This window comes from Lepidochelys kempii, chromosome 2, assembly GCF_965140285.1.
Source record: "Lepidochelys kempii isolate rLepKem1 chromosome 2, rLepKem1.hap1, whole genome shotgun sequence".
Classification (NCBI taxonomy): domain Eukaryota; kingdom Metazoa; phylum Chordata; order Testudines; family Cheloniidae; genus Lepidochelys; species Lepidochelys kempii.
The window spans coordinates 81,685,187-81,703,065 of NC_136381.1; the positions used below are offsets into that span (position 1 = coordinate 81,685,187).

The 17,879-nt window shown below is 43.3% G+C and overlaps 1 protein-coding gene across 1 annotated transcript in view; it reads left to right on the forward strand.

Annotated features, from left to right (window-relative positions):
- Nucleotides 1–6,326: 6,326 nt before the first annotated feature.
- ANKRD29 (ankyrin repeat domain 29) overlaps nt 6,327–17,879 on the forward strand; it is a 42,369-nt gene continuing 30,816 nt past the window's right edge. Inside the window, exon 1 of the mRNA XM_073331382.1 lies at nt 6,327–6,653. Within this exon, the coding sequence (XP_073187483.1) occupies nt 6,633–6,653 (21 nt within the window). The 5' untranslated portion in view covers nt 6,327–6,632. The remainder of the gene's footprint in view (nt 6,654–17,879) is intronic.

Sequence of the window (17,879 nt, forward strand, 5' to 3'; positions counted from 1 at the left end):
TCAGGGTTTGATTCTAAAAAACACTTTTATTATTACTGTTGTTTATTATTAATTATTATTATTACTATTTTTAAATAACTACATCCCAAAATCAAGAGCTAATAGCAAATTGTTTACATAGTACATTTAATCATATACTGTGGTTCTGTATTTTTATAAAGATTAAGGAAGAAAGAAATACCAGCACTGACAGATTATGTTACAGTCTTGTAATGGAAGGTTTGTAACTGATAAATCAAATGGAAATTTTTGTGTTTTATTGACTGAATTATCAGAGTTACTTTTGATGGGGTAATGAAAATACAGATTATCCCAGAAATGTATTCTCTCAGGACATCTATATCTGTTGTCTTTTATGGAAAGAGAAAGAAAGAGATTAATTATGATCTCATACTGTAATTGGTTTAATCTTTGGTTACATGGTTTGAAAGGTTACTATTTCACAACTATAGACATGATGTAACCTGCAGGACCTGATGAAGTGAGCTGTAGCTCACGAAAGCTTATGCTCAAATAAATGGGTTAGTCTCTAAGGTGCCACAAGTCCTCCTTTTCTTTTTGCGGATACAGACTAACACAGCTGCTACTCTGAAATCAGTCTGGTATAAGTAACTGACTCATTTAGCCAATGCAGTACAAACAATACATTTTAAATGATTAACAGCATGCTAGATAGATTCCATTGTTCCAACATTAGCCACCACAAAATTAGATGTACGGTGTTAGGATGCAGATTTCATGATATAAAATTAAACAAATCCTAAATTGTTGCCTCCTTTGTTACAAAATTAAATTAGTGCCTAAATGTATAATTTATCACAAATATTAGTAAAAGAAAACTAATTTTCACAGATGGAAACAGAACTTAATCCTCAGCACAAACCACTAGTCCACATTTCTGACCTCAGCATACTCCATCAACCTATGTCTTGCATTTTAAGATAAATCATATTGTTAATTTAAAGAAGAAAGGCTTTAAAAAGATAGTAACTGAAACTGCTGCAAGGGAAATTACTCTAAATTTTAAAATCAATTTTCTTTTATACTTTTGGATAAATCAATTTGTTTCTGCAATATTCCACAGAAGCATTTAGACTCTAGATTATCTAAATAATTACATGCATTTTATCATTTACATGTGACAGGAAAGAAGACAATGCAAGTACCGATATAACCAATAAAGCTATATTAAGAGCTCTACTTTTTCTTTCTTAAGTTCCTAAAAGAAGAACAGAATGTATGTAAAAAAACATCATGGGCTCTATCTAAATTACCATTGCCCTGTACAGAGGAGGACCAGGGGGAAAAATAAATCTGTGCTTCCGTAAAAGACAGTATAGGAAGGAAGATAACTCTATGAGCAGAAACATATTTTCAAGTGAGACTCATATTGTCTTTGTGATAGATGTAGCATGTGGTATACCAACAATCCCAGGTCTGAAAACCTTTAAATATGACACACATGCTTACAGATATACACTACCCAAACATACATATCTGTCTATCCATGTAGGCATTTATATCGTAGCTATCACCATTGTCTCTGAACACTGTTAAAAGTTATACAGACACACTTGCTTATTCATACACATTTTCCTAATACAGCTGCACACACATGCAACATATAAACCCATGGAAGATTGGATCTAGATGCATAAATTAATATTATAACTGTTCTATATCACCGTAATGGGTCTACCCAAAATTTGAACACTCCTAATTTCAGGGATGTTTGTGTTCAGGTTCATCTATACAAGATCCTAAAGAGCTGGGCTTGATGAGGATTGGAGTGCATTTCTTTCAGTTATTAATTTTAAAGATACTTTTGATTTGTACAAAAGTAAGGAACTAATCTTATTAATTACTATTATGAAGCACTATGCTGTGAGTGTGCATCTTGCTGTACTATAGATGAATTGTGCCAAACAGATAACGTATCCCTGGAGATTCAAACACCTTATAGTCTGAGCAACTGTCTAGATTCAAGTACAGTGTGAGGAGAAGCCTTGTCCACACAGTAGGGATTTGCCTAAAGAGTATGTAGGGTATCTTGATGCGCTAGAAGAGAGAGACTGTTCCAAAATACCTTTTGGATCAAATTTTCAAAGGGTCACCAAAAGACCACATGCAAAATGTATGCATTCATTCATTTTCATGAGAAATGACCAGACCAGCTTGTGAAAACAGGGATTTACATACACTAATACACCTTGGCACATGCAAATGTGAGTGACTGCAAGTGCAAATGGTGCACTAACAGATTAAGTGGGCACACGCTCAAAGGGCCTTTGAAACTTTGGCCCTCTGTGTCTAGATTTTCAACAGTCACAAAGAAAGACTGGATCATAATATTCTCCATGTTTCTTTGCAGTTCAGCTAAGAGGAATTCTTTTGCTTTTTTCTCTATCAGAAAGCTAGTGTTTTGGCTGTTGAATGTCACTTGGCTGGTATAAGATTCACAATAGATTGCATGAATACTGAGATTTTCCAGGGGTGGAGCAGGAAGTTTGTACAAATGACAAGTATTTTCCTCATCAGTGAGCAAAGAAAACTGTGTAGTCATCAGCTGGATCAGAGTGAGGATGATTCTAGCTATGTGATTTACTTTATTCATTCAGTGCATTTTACATTTCAGATAGAACCAAAATGATCATCCATGTCTATACATCCATCTCTGATCAAGATTAAGGTTAGGCTGACAACAGGCCATACTTTAGAGATGGAGAGGGAAGCATGGTTGGAGCATGAGGTTATAATATATCTGCCTTCATCTAGAATGCATGTAGTTTGTTTTACTATATGCACAGACTTACTTAATTTTGCCTTAGGAAAAAAATTCTGCAGAAAATCCTGCAGTTGTAGACATGTAGCATAAGCTATTTGGATCTCACGGCAATATAATCTCCTCTCAATAAACACATGGAACTCCCATTAATGTGAATGCAAGTTACATGTGCATCTCAAAGGGAGAACAATATCCCTAAGGGCCTAGCATAAATTAACAAAAGCAAAGAAATTCAAAAACCTCCAATCTTAGTCCATGCTATTCTGTCTATCTTGGATCATACAGGTTTTCAAGGAGGTCTGCAACATCCAGACAAAATAGGGCATGTTATGGACAGTATTTCAGCATCAGTTTTAAAACTCCTCACTTCTATGGATTTAAAACTAAGCCCTTAGGTAAGAGTCTCATCTCCCCCTAATGAATGTGCATTTTTCACAAAAAAAGATAATGGAGTTACACACCCATGCATCCACACAAGAAAGGAGATTATTACCATAATGTAGATTATTGCCGTTGGATTTCCTTTTTTGGAGTAGTATTTCTTCACAGTACATTCCCAAATCTTCTTCCAGGTCTTTTAGAGCTGTACTAATTTGAATGGAAGTCTATGTCCAACACTAAACATCTTTTATGGGGATGACATCAGAAGCACTGAATTAAGATGAAGAATGGTAAAGCAGCTGGTTAAGATGTGATAACTGTTGATATTCTCAAGGCAGTTGGAGATCCTGCAGTAAGTGGCTTTCATGGATTACTATATGTTTACTGGAACCAAGCAAGGATACCAGATGACTGGAGAATGGGGTGATTGTGCCTCTTTGGAAGGCTAAGGCTGATGCAAATGATCCAAACGCTTATCGCGGCATCATTCTCTTGAGGCAGCATTTCAATGTCCTTTGAAGGCAAGACTGACGTGCAAGGTCGTGGAAAATATAGTAGCAGAGCAACATGGCCTTAGGAAGGGAAGGACTACTATAGGTGCAATGAGATAGAAGTTTGAAGGAATGATAAATGGAGGGTGTAACTCCTGTGTTGCATTTATTGGTCTTGAGATAGCATATGACTTGGTTCCACAGAAGCTGGAGTTTGGAATATTGAAATAGATCGTAAGGGAAATGGAGACGATAGAGCCGTTATATTGAGAGTCAAAAGCTAAGACAATAATATAAAATTTCGGAGAGTTTTGATGTGATGGTGGGATTGCAATAAGGCAGTGTTCCGAGTCTCCTTCACTTCAACCTAGTATGGAGTTAATTAGTAGGACAACGAAGCCTGTAGAGAGAAAACTAATGTATGCTGACGACCTGACCCTTTTGGCTGACAGCAAAGAGGAATTGGTGTAGCATTCATGCAGGGTTCATGCACTTGGCAACATTCAGGGCACACCTGGAGTATTGTGTAGGAGCAGTGCACACACGGCTCCTCTCAAGGGCATGAACCTTGGAATCTCCCCCAGATGACATGAACCGTGGGAAGCCTCCCAGGACTGGGCTCAAGGCCCGAGAGCAAGGAATGCGGTAGATAGATATTGGTAAATAAGAATATTAAACAAAGCCAGTGTATTCCTTTTATCTGTTGGAGTATGTAATGCGCGGGGGGAGAGAAAGAATAAAAGAGAGGGTGGAAAGCTGACAGGAGACCAGCCATCGGCAGACCAGCCTGCTTGCTTGCTTAAAGCCTTGTTCTGTCTTGTATTTGAACCGCAACACATTGGTAAATATGGTATTAGAGCGGGCATCTGTGTTTGAAGACCATGGTTTGAAGGTAAACACAAAGAAAACTGAAGTTATGCAAGTACGGAAGGTGGAAGAAGAGCTATTGATTGAAGTTTCAGGAGAGAAGCTGAAGCATAAGAAAGAATGTGTGTACTTGGGGCATACAATTAGTGTCATCAGAGAGGGGTCTGGAAAATTGCAAAGAATGCAACGTGCATGGGCGGCAGTGAAAAAGTGGCAGGGGTACTGTGGGACCGGCAATTAAGCAACAAACTGAAAGAAAAAGTGTATTGTGTTTGTGGGTCTTACAGAGATGGAAGAAAAGAAGAAACTGGTAGTATGAGAACAGCTGGCAAGTGGAGGTGAGGTGGTATGCATGGAAGAAATTAGGGGGAAGATGAATTTGGGACTCTCAGTGTTAGGCTGAGTAGGGCACATTTGAGATGTGCTGGACATGTGATAAGTATGTGTAGCCCAAGGTCCAGTCTGCTTCAACAGCTGCCTTGGGAACTACAAGTTGTGGACTACAAACTGTGGCATGTTGGGAGAGCTTCCTGGTTCCTGCCAGGAAGTCACCTCTGCCCCTCCAAGCAGGAAGTCTCTGCACTGACTGAAGCTGGGAGCAGGAGACAAGCAGTAGAAAAGAGGCTGAAGTGTAATCCTCTTCTATGTTGTTGTTTTTTAAACAGAATAAAACCTTGTTCCTGGTGGTTTGTCTGAGTGGGTCTGATCTGAAGTGAACACACACAGCGTAGACCACACAGAGACACGTCAGGTCCAGCTTCCCAAAGTTGTGTAAAAAGTCACAAGGCAGACTTTCCCTATGTTGAACACCTTCATATTGGGCCAATAAACAGGAGAGGGGCTACAAATGGAAGAACCACCAGTAAAGAAAGCATGGGAGGAAGAGGGTGGCAAGAAAGGATGTGCAAGACTGAGCATACAATGGAAAGACTCTGTCAAAAGAAGTTTGACGAGAAAAGGACTGGAACTCCAAGACCCACAAATGCATGCCATGGACTGGAAGGAGTAGCAAAGAATTGTGGGCGTGTAGATGGGAAAAGAAGTCAAGAAGTGAAGTTTTGTGGGGGTGACATCAGTGCATCTATAAAGGCTTGTCTACACTCAGATTTTGTACCACTTTAACTATATCTGTGTGAAACCACTATAAAGTCACATGGTACATCCCTTAGTATGGATGTGATCATACCTGTATAAAGGTGCTTATGTAGCTTATTCCTGTAAATATAGGGGAGCAACCTATAGTGAAGTAAGGCACCTTTGTACCACAGTGAGTGCATTCATATTAGGGAGTTGTGCTGATTTAACTATTTTGGTTTAAAAAAAAAATTGCAACCCTAACTGAAAAAGTTAAATTGGTGTAAAAACTGTGTGTGGACTAGGCCTAAGAGTTAGAACAAAACAAAAATGATAGTATTATAAAAATAGTTGTGTCTTGTTTTATCTTGGATCATATTGCTCATCTACTTGATATCAAAACTCCACCTTTGGAAGGAGGGTGTAGTTTGGTGCAATATGCTTGCATTTTCATGGGTTTGGGTTTGTACAATGCATATGTCTGTCTGCATTTGGTGAGTATATAGCAATATTGTCTGATCACGCATACATTTATATTTGGGAAGTGTATATCATGAAACATCCAACTTTATAGGCTGCAGGCGTGTGCACACATTTGAAAACTGTATTATCTGCATGCGTGTGATGCATCGGTACATTTGTGTGTTCACTGGGAAGTATGAAGTGTGGGAGTCAAGGCGGAGGCATCTGTGTGTACTTCGCAAAGCGTCCATCGCTGGGCACACAGGCTTGCATGATGCGCCTTGGGTCCACAAGCCTGCACTGTTCTATGCTGTGACGCGGGTAGACGGCGTATGTGTGTGTTTGGATTCCCGAGCGAGTGGACGGTGCAGCGTGTAGCAGCTCTCCGCGAGCAGCTGCGAGCCCTGGGGCGCGATGCAGCCTGCAGCCCCTGCAGACGCTGTGCTCCAGTCACTCTGCAAAGCGAGTCTATGATCGCCACCCTGCCAAGTGGGCGAAGGGCTTGAAAGTGCGAGATCGGACAGCCGGCTCTGCTCGTCCCCCGGGCTAGCTCGGAATGAGCTGCTGCGGTGATGTGCAAAATGTCTTTCAAGGTACGCTTTGCTCACTGCACTGCCGCGCTGGGGAGATCCCATCCCGCCCTCCTCCTGCTGCCATGTCCCGTTAGCTCTGCAGATGCTGTGGCTTTAGCAGGCCTGGCTGATCGGCTGTAGTCTGAGTCTGCCTCTGCTTCTCTGTATACGGTCTCGGCTCTTGTTTCCCTCTGCCATGGATATATTTCCTTCCCACGACCTTCCCTCTGCAGCCGATGGTCCTGGTGGGTAATAGGCACAGCTGCAATTGTTGTAGTTCATAATATGTTGATTTTCCTGTATACGAAGCAGGGAGGAGCGGGGTGGTTAAAGTCTAAATGTGAACTTTGGTGAGTCACTGTGAGGTTAAGTTTAGTATGGGATAACTCTTGAACATACAGGGTGCAGATTGTTGGGATAGTACTGGGGTGTGGTGGTGAACAGCTATACTTAATACAGAGCACAAGAAAGGAGGCATAATGCAGGAACTAACTTTAGATTTTTTCACCTACAAATCTATAAGCTATTAGGTCTGTTTTACATTATATCTCTTTACTTGTTTTATACTTTGTCACAAAAACCTGTCTTTGTGAAACTCTCCATATTATTTGTTTAAAGAAAAAGCAGGATTGTTTGACCTCAAGGGAAACAAGAAGTAACTCTGTAGGTTTATGGGATACATAAATCTTATTATTTTAGGTGTTAATGGAACTAACATTTTATCTAAAAATTAAATGTATTAGCTCTATAGTTTATATATAAATATTAAGTTAAGTTAGTCTGTACATTTGCTTTAGGACAGTCAGAATATACACATATGTATATTGTGTGTTTATTATTTGTAATCTTAAAACCCTTACCTGTCATTTGCAAAAAGAAAAGGAGTACTTGTGGCACCTTACAGACTAACCAATTTATCTGAGCATAAGTTTTCATGAGCTACAGCTCACTTCATTAGATGCATTGAATTTTAAAACAGATCATTTTAAAAACTGAATTTACTTTTTCCCATTTGTTTGCCATTTGTTTACAATCTGCATTCCACTCAGTTAGTGAAATTAGACTGGTTAGTCTCATTTTCTGTTTCTAGTCAGTTTTGCTTTTGTGAACACTGTTAAACAATGATGTTTTAATTGAGTTTCCATATCCCAGTGGAATGTTTATATTTAAAAACCTGAGTAGGCCTTGTTCAGAGTCATCCCAGTGGAAACATCCATGAGGAAGGATCGCAAGATCTGTCCCTTGTACCTGATCTCATAAAAGAAAACCATAGATCCAAAAAGAAGATTAAGAAGACCGATAAGAAAGGAGGAAAGCAAGAAGCAATTTATAGATAACACTGGAGAACATTTACTCTGGAGATATAGCTCCTGGCTAATTGTGCAATTTTCGTATCATTTACCTACTCTTCCCCTATTGATTGCCCTCTCAGTACCAAGCCTTTGCATTGCTTTGATTGATTGTCATCAGTTCCCCTTTTTCCTGTAAATTCCTTTCTTTGCTCCATTGCCTCCTACAGCACCTGCCCTTTCTTCTGTATTGCCTTTCTGTAGCTCCGCTGTATTATTTTTAATTGTGATAGTGCTTGACATGTGCGGGGTTCCAAACAGTTCCTACCCTGAAGAGCATACCCTTTCTTACAATGCTCTTCACCCTTATTCTCACCCTTGAATACTCCAGGGTCATGTCCCTTCCGCCTTCTGTTGTCCTCAAAACCCTTCATCTTACCTCCCTCTACTCTGTTTCCATTATTCTTCTTATCCTTCTGCTAACTTATCTCCTCCTTTCCGGCATCACAGATATTCAGCTCATTTCCCTCTATCTCTCATTCTCCTGGATGCTGGTAACAGCTGTTCGACATAATTACAGCCCTATATACACCTACATTCTCCTATCTTAGCCAGTCCTACCTCCTGCCCTACCCCTCAAGCTTTGCTCCTCTAACCTTGTTTCTGACAGCTGCCTCTCTCATGCCCTACTTCCCTTTTCCTGCCCCCTCAGGGATTTTTACTCTTATCTAGCTCTCTGCCTGACTAATATAACTCTTGCAAATTCCATCTCCCCACCCTCACCCTTCCCTGGCTATGTCTGTGGCTGCCCTGTTTTATGGTGTTCTCTCCTTCTCCCACTTCCCTGCCCAGAAGGCTGCAGTGCATCCTCTCTCCCTTGGCTGTTATCTGTCTCCCTCCTCCTCCTCTTCCGTCTCCACCTATGAATTACATGTGATTTTGATTTTCTTGTCCATATAATATTTCATATGACTGTCATTTCTCCTAGCAGCTCCTCTGCACATTTGGGTGCTTAAGTATTCTTCTGCATCTCCACCTACCTCCCTCCTCTCTTCTTGGATATTATACATGTATTTAGGGGCCATATTGACAGTATCCGACAAAGTCCTCAACTCCCTTCTTCACACACCCACCTTTCATTGTATCCTCTTTGTTCCAAGTCTCCAGCTCTACTTCTTGAATCCCTCAGCCAAACCCCCTAGCTTCTAGTGGGCCTGATTCAGAGGCAATCGAAGGAAAAGGGAGATTGTCCATTGACTACTTTGAACACTGAACCAGGCCCAGTCTGATTAGATCCCTTTCTTATCTTGTCCTTCTCTCTCATCGTCAACCGCTCTCTGTCCTCTGGCTCTTTCTCTCCATCTTCAAGAACACTGTTGTTTCCATAACTAAGAAACACACCCTCTCTTTTCAGGTGTCACCCCATCTGTCTCCTCTCAGGACAAACAGCATGTCAGAGATAGAGCAAGGAATTGAACCTGGGAGTTATAGAATGTAGAAAGTATTATTATTTTTCTTCTAGCTACCACTAAGCTGATATATAAAATTACATTTATTTTACTTTTTTCCTTCACTGCCATCCAGAGATGGAATGTCTGATCTAGAAAATATCCACGTGTTTTCTCTTCAGCATTTTTGAAGAGGTGCTTATGATGGGTGCCAGTTTAAAATGTATACAGTACCCCATATCGCCTTTAAAGTTTACTGAAAGTATATGCAATCCAAAATATCAGCACAGCCGTAGTTTAGAATAATGCTTTAAAACATCTTGATGAAGTAAAGGAGATCAAATCATATCCTGGTGCTAGAACAAATGGCATATTGAAATAAATAAATCACATTTGCACCAAAGCTACCAGCTGATAACTTTTCCATTATTATATTCTGTGCCACAATTGTCAATGTTAGGGATTAGTTATATACTTTAAAGATTCTTTTTTTCTAGGGTTTAACTAACTTTATAAATATGTCACAGTTTTATCTGACAGTTTTATCTATTCCTTGTAAGTTAGTAGTACTAAAAAGAATAAAACCAATTGTTCAAGTCAGATATTTTTTGTACTGCACCTAGCACAAAGGACTCCAAGTCCTTGACTGGGGCTCCTAGGTGCTGTGGTCATACAAATAAATAATAAAGATAGGACTGAGTCAGGAACTGAGCAATAATGATCGAGGCTTGTGGCATTTCCTGGAGATTAAAGATCAGTGGGGAGGAGTTCATTGCTCAAGGATCATTAAATCCAGCTGGTCAATAATGCCAAAATAGAGCCCTGCTCTAAAATTACTATTGCCCTACAATCTGAAAATGAAAATAAAAAACATAGATGTAGATCTTTGTTTTTAACTTGGTGGTGTAATTCCAGTTGGTAGGTACAGGGCATTTTTGTAGGATTAATGTCCTGTTCACTGGCCAGGTTGCTTGAATCATCTCTGTACATTCCATTCAGCTTAGAACATAAAATAGCAAATGTTTTTTCTCATCTGACTGTTACATGCTTGATGCTCTAGGTCAGTGGTCCCCAAACTTTTTACCTCGTGCCACCCCCTTACTCCTGTCTGCACCCCTTTCCCCCTCCCCCCCAATCAGGTTGGCAGCTGGGGCGCGGAACAAGGCCACGGTTGGGGCTGAGGCTGGAATTGCAGCCAGGCTGGGAGCCGGAGGCAGAGACTGGGGCCACAAATGGGGGCAGGTCTGTGGCTGGGAGCGGTACCACAGCCGGGCTTGGGAGAAGAGCCATGGCCGAGCCGTGACTGGGGGCATGTCTGGGAGCGGGGCCAGGAGCTGGGGCCGGAGCAGAGCTGGGGGCAGAGCGGGGCTGGGTGGCACTCCCTCCCCGCCTCCTCTAGGGGCTGGTCTGGGCCCCGCCTTGCCCACCAAACATTCCTCCACACCCCCTTAGAGGGCCGCACCCCACAGTTTGGGGACCACTGCTCTGGGTGTACTGCATACTTAGCTTTTGCAAGGAATGTCTGGCTATATACAGCATGAGGAGAGAAAAGTGCATTGCTAACATGGCAGCTCCAACCTGAGGCTGGGAAGCAGTGCTTTGAAAAGCCAGATTCATGTGCTTGGTACACATGACAATGCTGCCATGGCTTGGATCTGATCCAGAAGGTATGGGGAAGCTTTTGCTGGAGGGTTAGTGCAGGATTTATTCCCTAGCAGGGCAGGGGAAACAGTTCACAGGCAGAAGGAAAGAGGAATTTCATGAACCACAAGCTTAAAGGCTCTGGGTTTGATTCTTCTCTCACACTGGTTTTATGCTGGCACAACTCCTTTGATTTTATTGGAGTTATTCCTGACTTACATCAGTGTAAGTGAACAGAGAGTTAGGCTCTCTGACTCCTTCTGCTTAGTCCCTGAATCCTGATTCCAGATCCTAGCTAATCCATAAAGGCCCTTCTGTAGAAGTCAGACTCAGCAGTATGGAGTCAGACAGCCATTATGAGTGGTGAGAAAACTGTGGCAGGTGAAAGAGTCTTTCCTACAAGCAGCAAACATTGCAAGCCCCAAAAGACTTTCAAAACATTTAGGGTCAGAGTGAAATGATAAAACTAATCCAAGGAGCATTGTCCATCAACACTGAACTCCCTTCCAGAGGAGCTGAGAATAACTACAAACCTCATCACCTTCAGGACAAAATGTCAGATCCCACCTTTTGCAATAAGTTTTCCAAAAACATCATAGCAACAGCAATGTTCTAAAAAAAACTAACTAACTAGACCATTGGTTCCCAAACTGCGGGATGCGCCCCCCTGGGGAGGGCGTGAAGAAATTTCAAGGGGGGCACGAGGCTGCCTGGCCCTTGAGCTTCCGGCGTGGGCAGCACAACTTGCTTGGTAAGAGGGCAGGGAGCAGGGGGAGGAGGGTTGGATAAGGGGCAGGAGGTCCTGGGGGGGGGGGCAATCAGGAGACAGGGAGCAGTGGGGGTTGGATAGGGGGTGGAGTCCTGGGGGCTCCCGGGAGGGGGTGGTCAGGGGACAAGGATTGGGGGCATTGGACGATGGTAAAGGAGGGGTGGGGGCCATGAGGGTTTCTTGAAAATTAAAAAGGGGGCGTGATGCCGAAAAGTTTGGGAACCACTGAACTAGACATCTTCCTCTGTTGAGTAGGTAGGAGAGAAACGGGCAAGATGGGTCAACTGATTGTGTAGGTCACCTGGCTGGATTTATGTAAAATTGTCCAACGGCACGAGTGCGGTAAGAATAGATACACCATCACTCTTCACCAATGGCTAGCAGGGCAGGCTGAGACGGTTAGTAGTTTTGGGCCAGACTCTGATTCCAGCTGGTGTCAATCTGGAGTTAGTCGATTGTAACAGATCAGAAAATCTAACCTATTGTGCAAATCTCTATGCTCCTTCCCTGCCTTCTGCCATCCATCTTTTGGTATGTAATAGTTCAAACCACTTTATGAAGTGTCTTGTGATTTATGAAACAGTTGAAACTTCTCATGCAGTTACCAATGATCCTAATTGCTAACAGCTATAAAAATAGCTATGTCAGAAGGTAGCTGGCCCTCTGAGATCTTTTCTTAAACACTCCAGCCATCAAAACAACAATGTTAAGACAACATAATAGAAACATTAAAAAAAAGTAAAAAAAAAAAAGAGACCATACTAGTGCAAGACAGCACAACCCTTCTCTTCCTTCCAGCGTCAGGTATTCTCTTGAGAGGAGAACCTCAACACTGAAGACTTGCCCCGTTCACCAAATACATTTGGAGTCTACAGTCCAATCTAAGCAGAAGTCAGCCATGACCAGTTGTTATTGCTTAATTCCATAATAGGTGCTGCATTCCTCCATAGAGAGTCCGTTACATATGCTGAAAATTCTGCTTCTGGTGTCCTTCCAAAATGTGGACACAAACACAGCTCCTTGATACACAGAAATGCGTTCCTCCATGGAAAACAAAAAACAGAGAAAAAGGAAAACAATCATTCTACATCAATAGCAAAATCCTCACAGTCATTACGTAATACTGATACTGCATACCCCTGACATACTAATTAATCAACCATACTTTTGGTCCAACTCTTGGTCCAACAGCCATATTCTTGGTCCACCCTGTACAATAATCTTTCCAATTCCCACCATATCATGAGCTAAAACACATTTCAGCATCCTCTTACTCCTTCACAATTTTGTCCTGAACTTACTCCTGACAGCCTCTGGGTCTATGCACTGGGCTCCTCCCCCACCTTCGGAGGAGAGAGGCCCAATCCAAACTCAATCCATGTTAAACTTGGATGTGCCTCCATGACTTCCTCTCCTTCGCCAGCGCTCTCCCATCCCTCTGTACTGATGTCTGCTGTTGTTGCTCTTCTCCCCCAAATAACATGGCATAATAAACCTGGATCACATCCAGCATCTCCTCTGGGTCTATCTGGTATACCTCCTTTCTATGTTCCTCAGTCCCAACATGTCCCAAGCTGCCTTCCTCTCCTTTCTGTAGGCAAAAATCTGGTGCCAATTGGTCTTCACTCTTACAGCAGCTATTTTCCCTTTAATTTATTCTTAACCCTGACATGAAGGCTCCTGATATTCTTCTCCCCATTCTTTAGATTATCACTCTTACCCTGACTTTGGACTCCCCTTGCTAGTATTGTTGTTTCCTGCATTAACCAATCCTCAATCAAATTTAGAAGAAACTGTATTGTTTCTAAAAAAGAACTGTTACTTTCTTTATGTCTGCAGCGGTTAAAGAAACAGCCACCACACACTGCCAGTGCCCTTTACCTCATACCGTCCCATAGTGCTTCTAAACACTCTCCATCAGAGAGTTGTAACGAAAGCAGAGGTCAGCGTCCCTCGACCTTGGCAGCTGAATAGCCATTAGGAGATCCAAAGGCACAAACCCAATGCCTTTCAGTATAAGTTTCTATATTAAGAGATCTCTTTCTGGCATTGGTGTTGTTAGGGAAATGTATAGAAAATGGACCATATGCATCCATGCCTAGCTCCAATTAGTTGTCCCTGTACCCATACTTCCCTTCCCCCACCCCACACTCTCACACTCGGCCTCCTGCCCTAACTGTTGGCCACCATCCCTTCCTCTCAGTCGCTTCAAGGTCTCTGCAAAAGATAACACCAACCACACAGCACCTCACTTAGTAGTGGCAAACGCAGCATCTGATTGCAACCCTTAGCTGTCATTGTCCTTTTCCATGCTAGGGGCCTAAGCTCCTGAGAAGACCCATGCAGTTCCTTGCTCTGCTGCTGCATTCATACCACACCGACCTTTGCAGCTGTCCTACCGTCCCAGAGAGCCCGAGCAGTAGAATTGCCTGAGTTAGCCCTGTCTTCCTGAGTCCTCGATTTTTTAGTAATCCTCCTCTTTTGCTTGGGAGACTTTTGTTCCCTAATCAGGCAGATTATCCTGTTTGTCCAGTTGATCCGCCTTCTCCAATCCCACTCCTTCCTTGTCCTCCTCTTCAAAATCCACTCTGGTTCGTTCCAACCCGCTCACTTTCCTCTGCTCTATGTCCACATCCTCATCTCTCCTCAGTGCAGCTCTCAATCCAAGCACCGTATGAGCAGTGACTGCCTTCACCACCAGCTCCATACTAGGCTTTCCTCTAGGCACTAGTGACTCATCAGGCACCTGGGATGCTGCTCACTGCACCCCAGGCCTCTGTTGTTCCTCGGGCACTGCAGACATCATCCACATCAGCTGTTACTGCCAGTTCTCGTGACTCACCCTCCACCACCAGGTATGAAAGGGTGTGCCCAGCTTGTGTCCCTATCCTCCCTCCACATTCCCTGCTCCGCCTGGTTCCATTGTCTTCCTGCTCCACTATGGAATTTGCTACAGCCACGATGCTCAGTGAAGCCCGCCCAGATCCTGTGGCTGTTACTGCTGTACAGCTCTTTGCCTTCTCCAGGGTCTTTTCCCCCAACCTCTCCAAACTATTGGCCCTTCTGAATCCCAACATCCTCCTCTGTCCTCTAACCTGCTCACTGCTCTCAGAAGTCTTCTGGTTTACTAGTTGTAAGAACTCCTCCTGGTAGGGTGGGCTCCCCAGAGAAGCCCTTCTCCCCACCCACAGACTCAAGAGGCAGGCCCCTTCTCTCCTGGCTCAGTCCTACTGGACTGTCCCAAACTGCTCTCCATACCCTTCTCTTTGTGCCCTTGCACTACTACAACCCCTCCCAAAACCTTCTTCTGTCCTCTTCCCTTCTTCATCCTCCTTTTCCTTCCCATCCCTTGAATGAGAGCCTTCCAGAAGAGAACCCTGCAAAGCCCCTGGGTCTCAACCCTAGAGCTGCAGAGCCTCCAGACTCAACAGCCATCTTGCCCACATCCATAGCTGACCCTCTGAAGGGGTCAAAGGCTCAGCCTACCTCTGACAGATTCCACAAGGGGGAAATGAGGCAACTCAGGTTCTCCTGGGAATAGTTAACTCACAGAGTAATATGGATGCAGCGTAGTTGTAGCTGTGTTGATCCCAGGTGGGTGAGGTAATATCTTTTATTGGATCAACTTCTGTTGATGAGAGAGACAAGCTGAAGAAGGGCCCTGTGTGGCTTAAGAGGTTGTCTGTCTCACCAAGGAAGTTGGTCCAATAAAAGAAATTACGTCACCCACCTTATCTCACTGAGAAATTTAGAGGCAATTAATTAGACAAAGAAGTACTTGAGCATGCTAAAAGGCTAAGGACCTCAGTTAGAGGGAGATTCCTGAGGAGGGGAGTTTCCAAGGAGCCTGAACCAAGCAAAAACTGTGTCCTAGGGTAGAGAGCCAGAATTAGGCGGAAGCCATGCTTGCAGGGCAGGGAGATTGAGCTAGACAGAATCTATGCTCCTGAGCAAGGGAACCTGAGCCGAACAGAAGCTGAGTTCCTAGGGAAAGAAGCCTGGATAAGCAGAAGGCAAACTCCTAGAGCAAAGAGCCTAAAGTGGGAGCCTGGAAGGAATGCTTTTGGAGAGGGGAGAACCCTAGTGGGAGAGTGACAGCAGGCACACAGCCCAGCCAACCCCATTAGTATTTGGAGCGGTCCTTGGAAGAACCTCCATGAACCATTATGTCAGAGGAAAACTCCACCCAGGCAGCATCAGGAGACCAGAGGCGAGAGCAATTAGAGGCAGTACCTGGATGGAGCTGAATGCTGAACTCAGGACAGCTGACAGCGAGTGCCTCAGCTTGGAAGCTGAGCTAGGAAGGTGTGATGTGTGCGCCTGTGTGAAGCTTTCTGTTAAACAAAGCAGAGCCTCTGGGGAAGTGCTCTCTAATACCCAAACCAGGTTTGGACTTGTTTATACTCTGGGTAGAGGGAAATCAAGGCAGGATTCACCTGCAGTGCTGCACCCAATCATAAGGTGATTGCCAGGGTGACTTTCCACTCCTTCACAAGCTAGTGCTAAACTAATTAAGTACACTGAGTGTGACAGATCCAGGACACACATACTAGCGAACTTATGTCTGCAGGATTTTGTGAGGGAAAGAAAACTGCATCGGAGCTCTGATGTGTTCTTCTGTTTAAATATCCTCCTATGTGGCACTGAGCACTCTCAGCAGCACTAGTGTGCCATCGCTTTGCTCAAATGTCTTTGCTGCCTTCTGCATGGGCCAGGAATTAATGGGTTGTCTGTACCCTCTCTCCCCTACTGTCCCCATGCAAGGCAGTGATAATTCGGCCCTTGACGTGGGGTGTCATTGAGATACTGGCTGTGTTCCTAGGATTGAGACCCAGGGAGATCATTACTGTTAAGTGATGTCTGTCTGTACTTTAGCTGTTCAACTGTACTATTTATATCGTGTAGCATCCCTATTTTGCTATTCTGTCTGCCCAGGATGTTGCTGTACATGTCTAATAAATGCTATTATAGCCCTCTGAGGGCATCATCTTTAAGGGGCATCATCTCAAAGACATATCACAGCAAGAGAATCTGTATCTGAGGTGCACATCTGTCAGGCCCCACTAGCTGATTAGAGAAGAGAGTGTTTGAAACATAGATTATCTTCAAGACAAATTGGGGGATTTTGTCTGAGCCAGGTGTCCTTGTGAGACTCAGACCAAGTACATGCTGCCTGAATATGATCTTGAAGCATTGGTGGGAGGGGTTTGTATATGAAAATTAGCTTTTTCAAATTTTAAAATCATCTAATGTGAAGAAAGACTCATTCTGATTCTAAGTATCAATTTTGTAAGGTCTCAAATTCAGCTTACAGCCCTGTAAGCATCCATGACTTCAATACACACAACTGGGATTTTTTAAGTTAATTTGTTTTTAAGTGAAATGTTAATGTTAAAGATGACAACTGATAAAAGCTCTGCGACACAAACCCTCTCCCCACTGATGTTTAACTATGCTCGGAAAGGGTTGCTCAGTTTGTACTTTAGTGAATGCCCCAGACACAGACCACTGAAATGTGGGATATGCTAATATGACGTATTTCAATATATTGTCATCATGTTTCCTGCATTGCTTCTCTTTGACTCTGATATCACTTCCTCTCTTCTTTGTCTGTCTTGTCCCCTCTCTTTGTCCCCCTCCTTTTACTTTCCCTTTCCCATCCCTTTTTATCCACTGTAGTTTCTCCTTGCTCTTTTCCCTTTCCTGTGTCTTTGCTGTTTCCCCGTCACCTTTCTAGCTCTTATCTCCTCTCTTGTAGAATGGTAGCATTTCTCGTGCAGCTCCCATACTGCTAAGTTTGGTCTTCTCCACACCCCGTGTCCTGCGCACAGTTGACAGCAAAGTGCTAATTAAGGGGAGCAGACAACCCAGTAGTATGGAAGATGTGTGAACAGCATGTTTCACATCTTGGGACTTAGAGGTAGCAGGGAAGGAGGTGGTCAGGAAACTGGCTGAAAACCAGGAAGTCCCACAATGGGACACTTGAGATGCATGGTTGAGACTCCATGATGATCCAGTCTTTGGCTTCTCTGCTGCGACTGGCAATATGGGTACCAATTGTCACTGTTTGTCACACTTAGTTGTGTTGTGGACTCCTTTT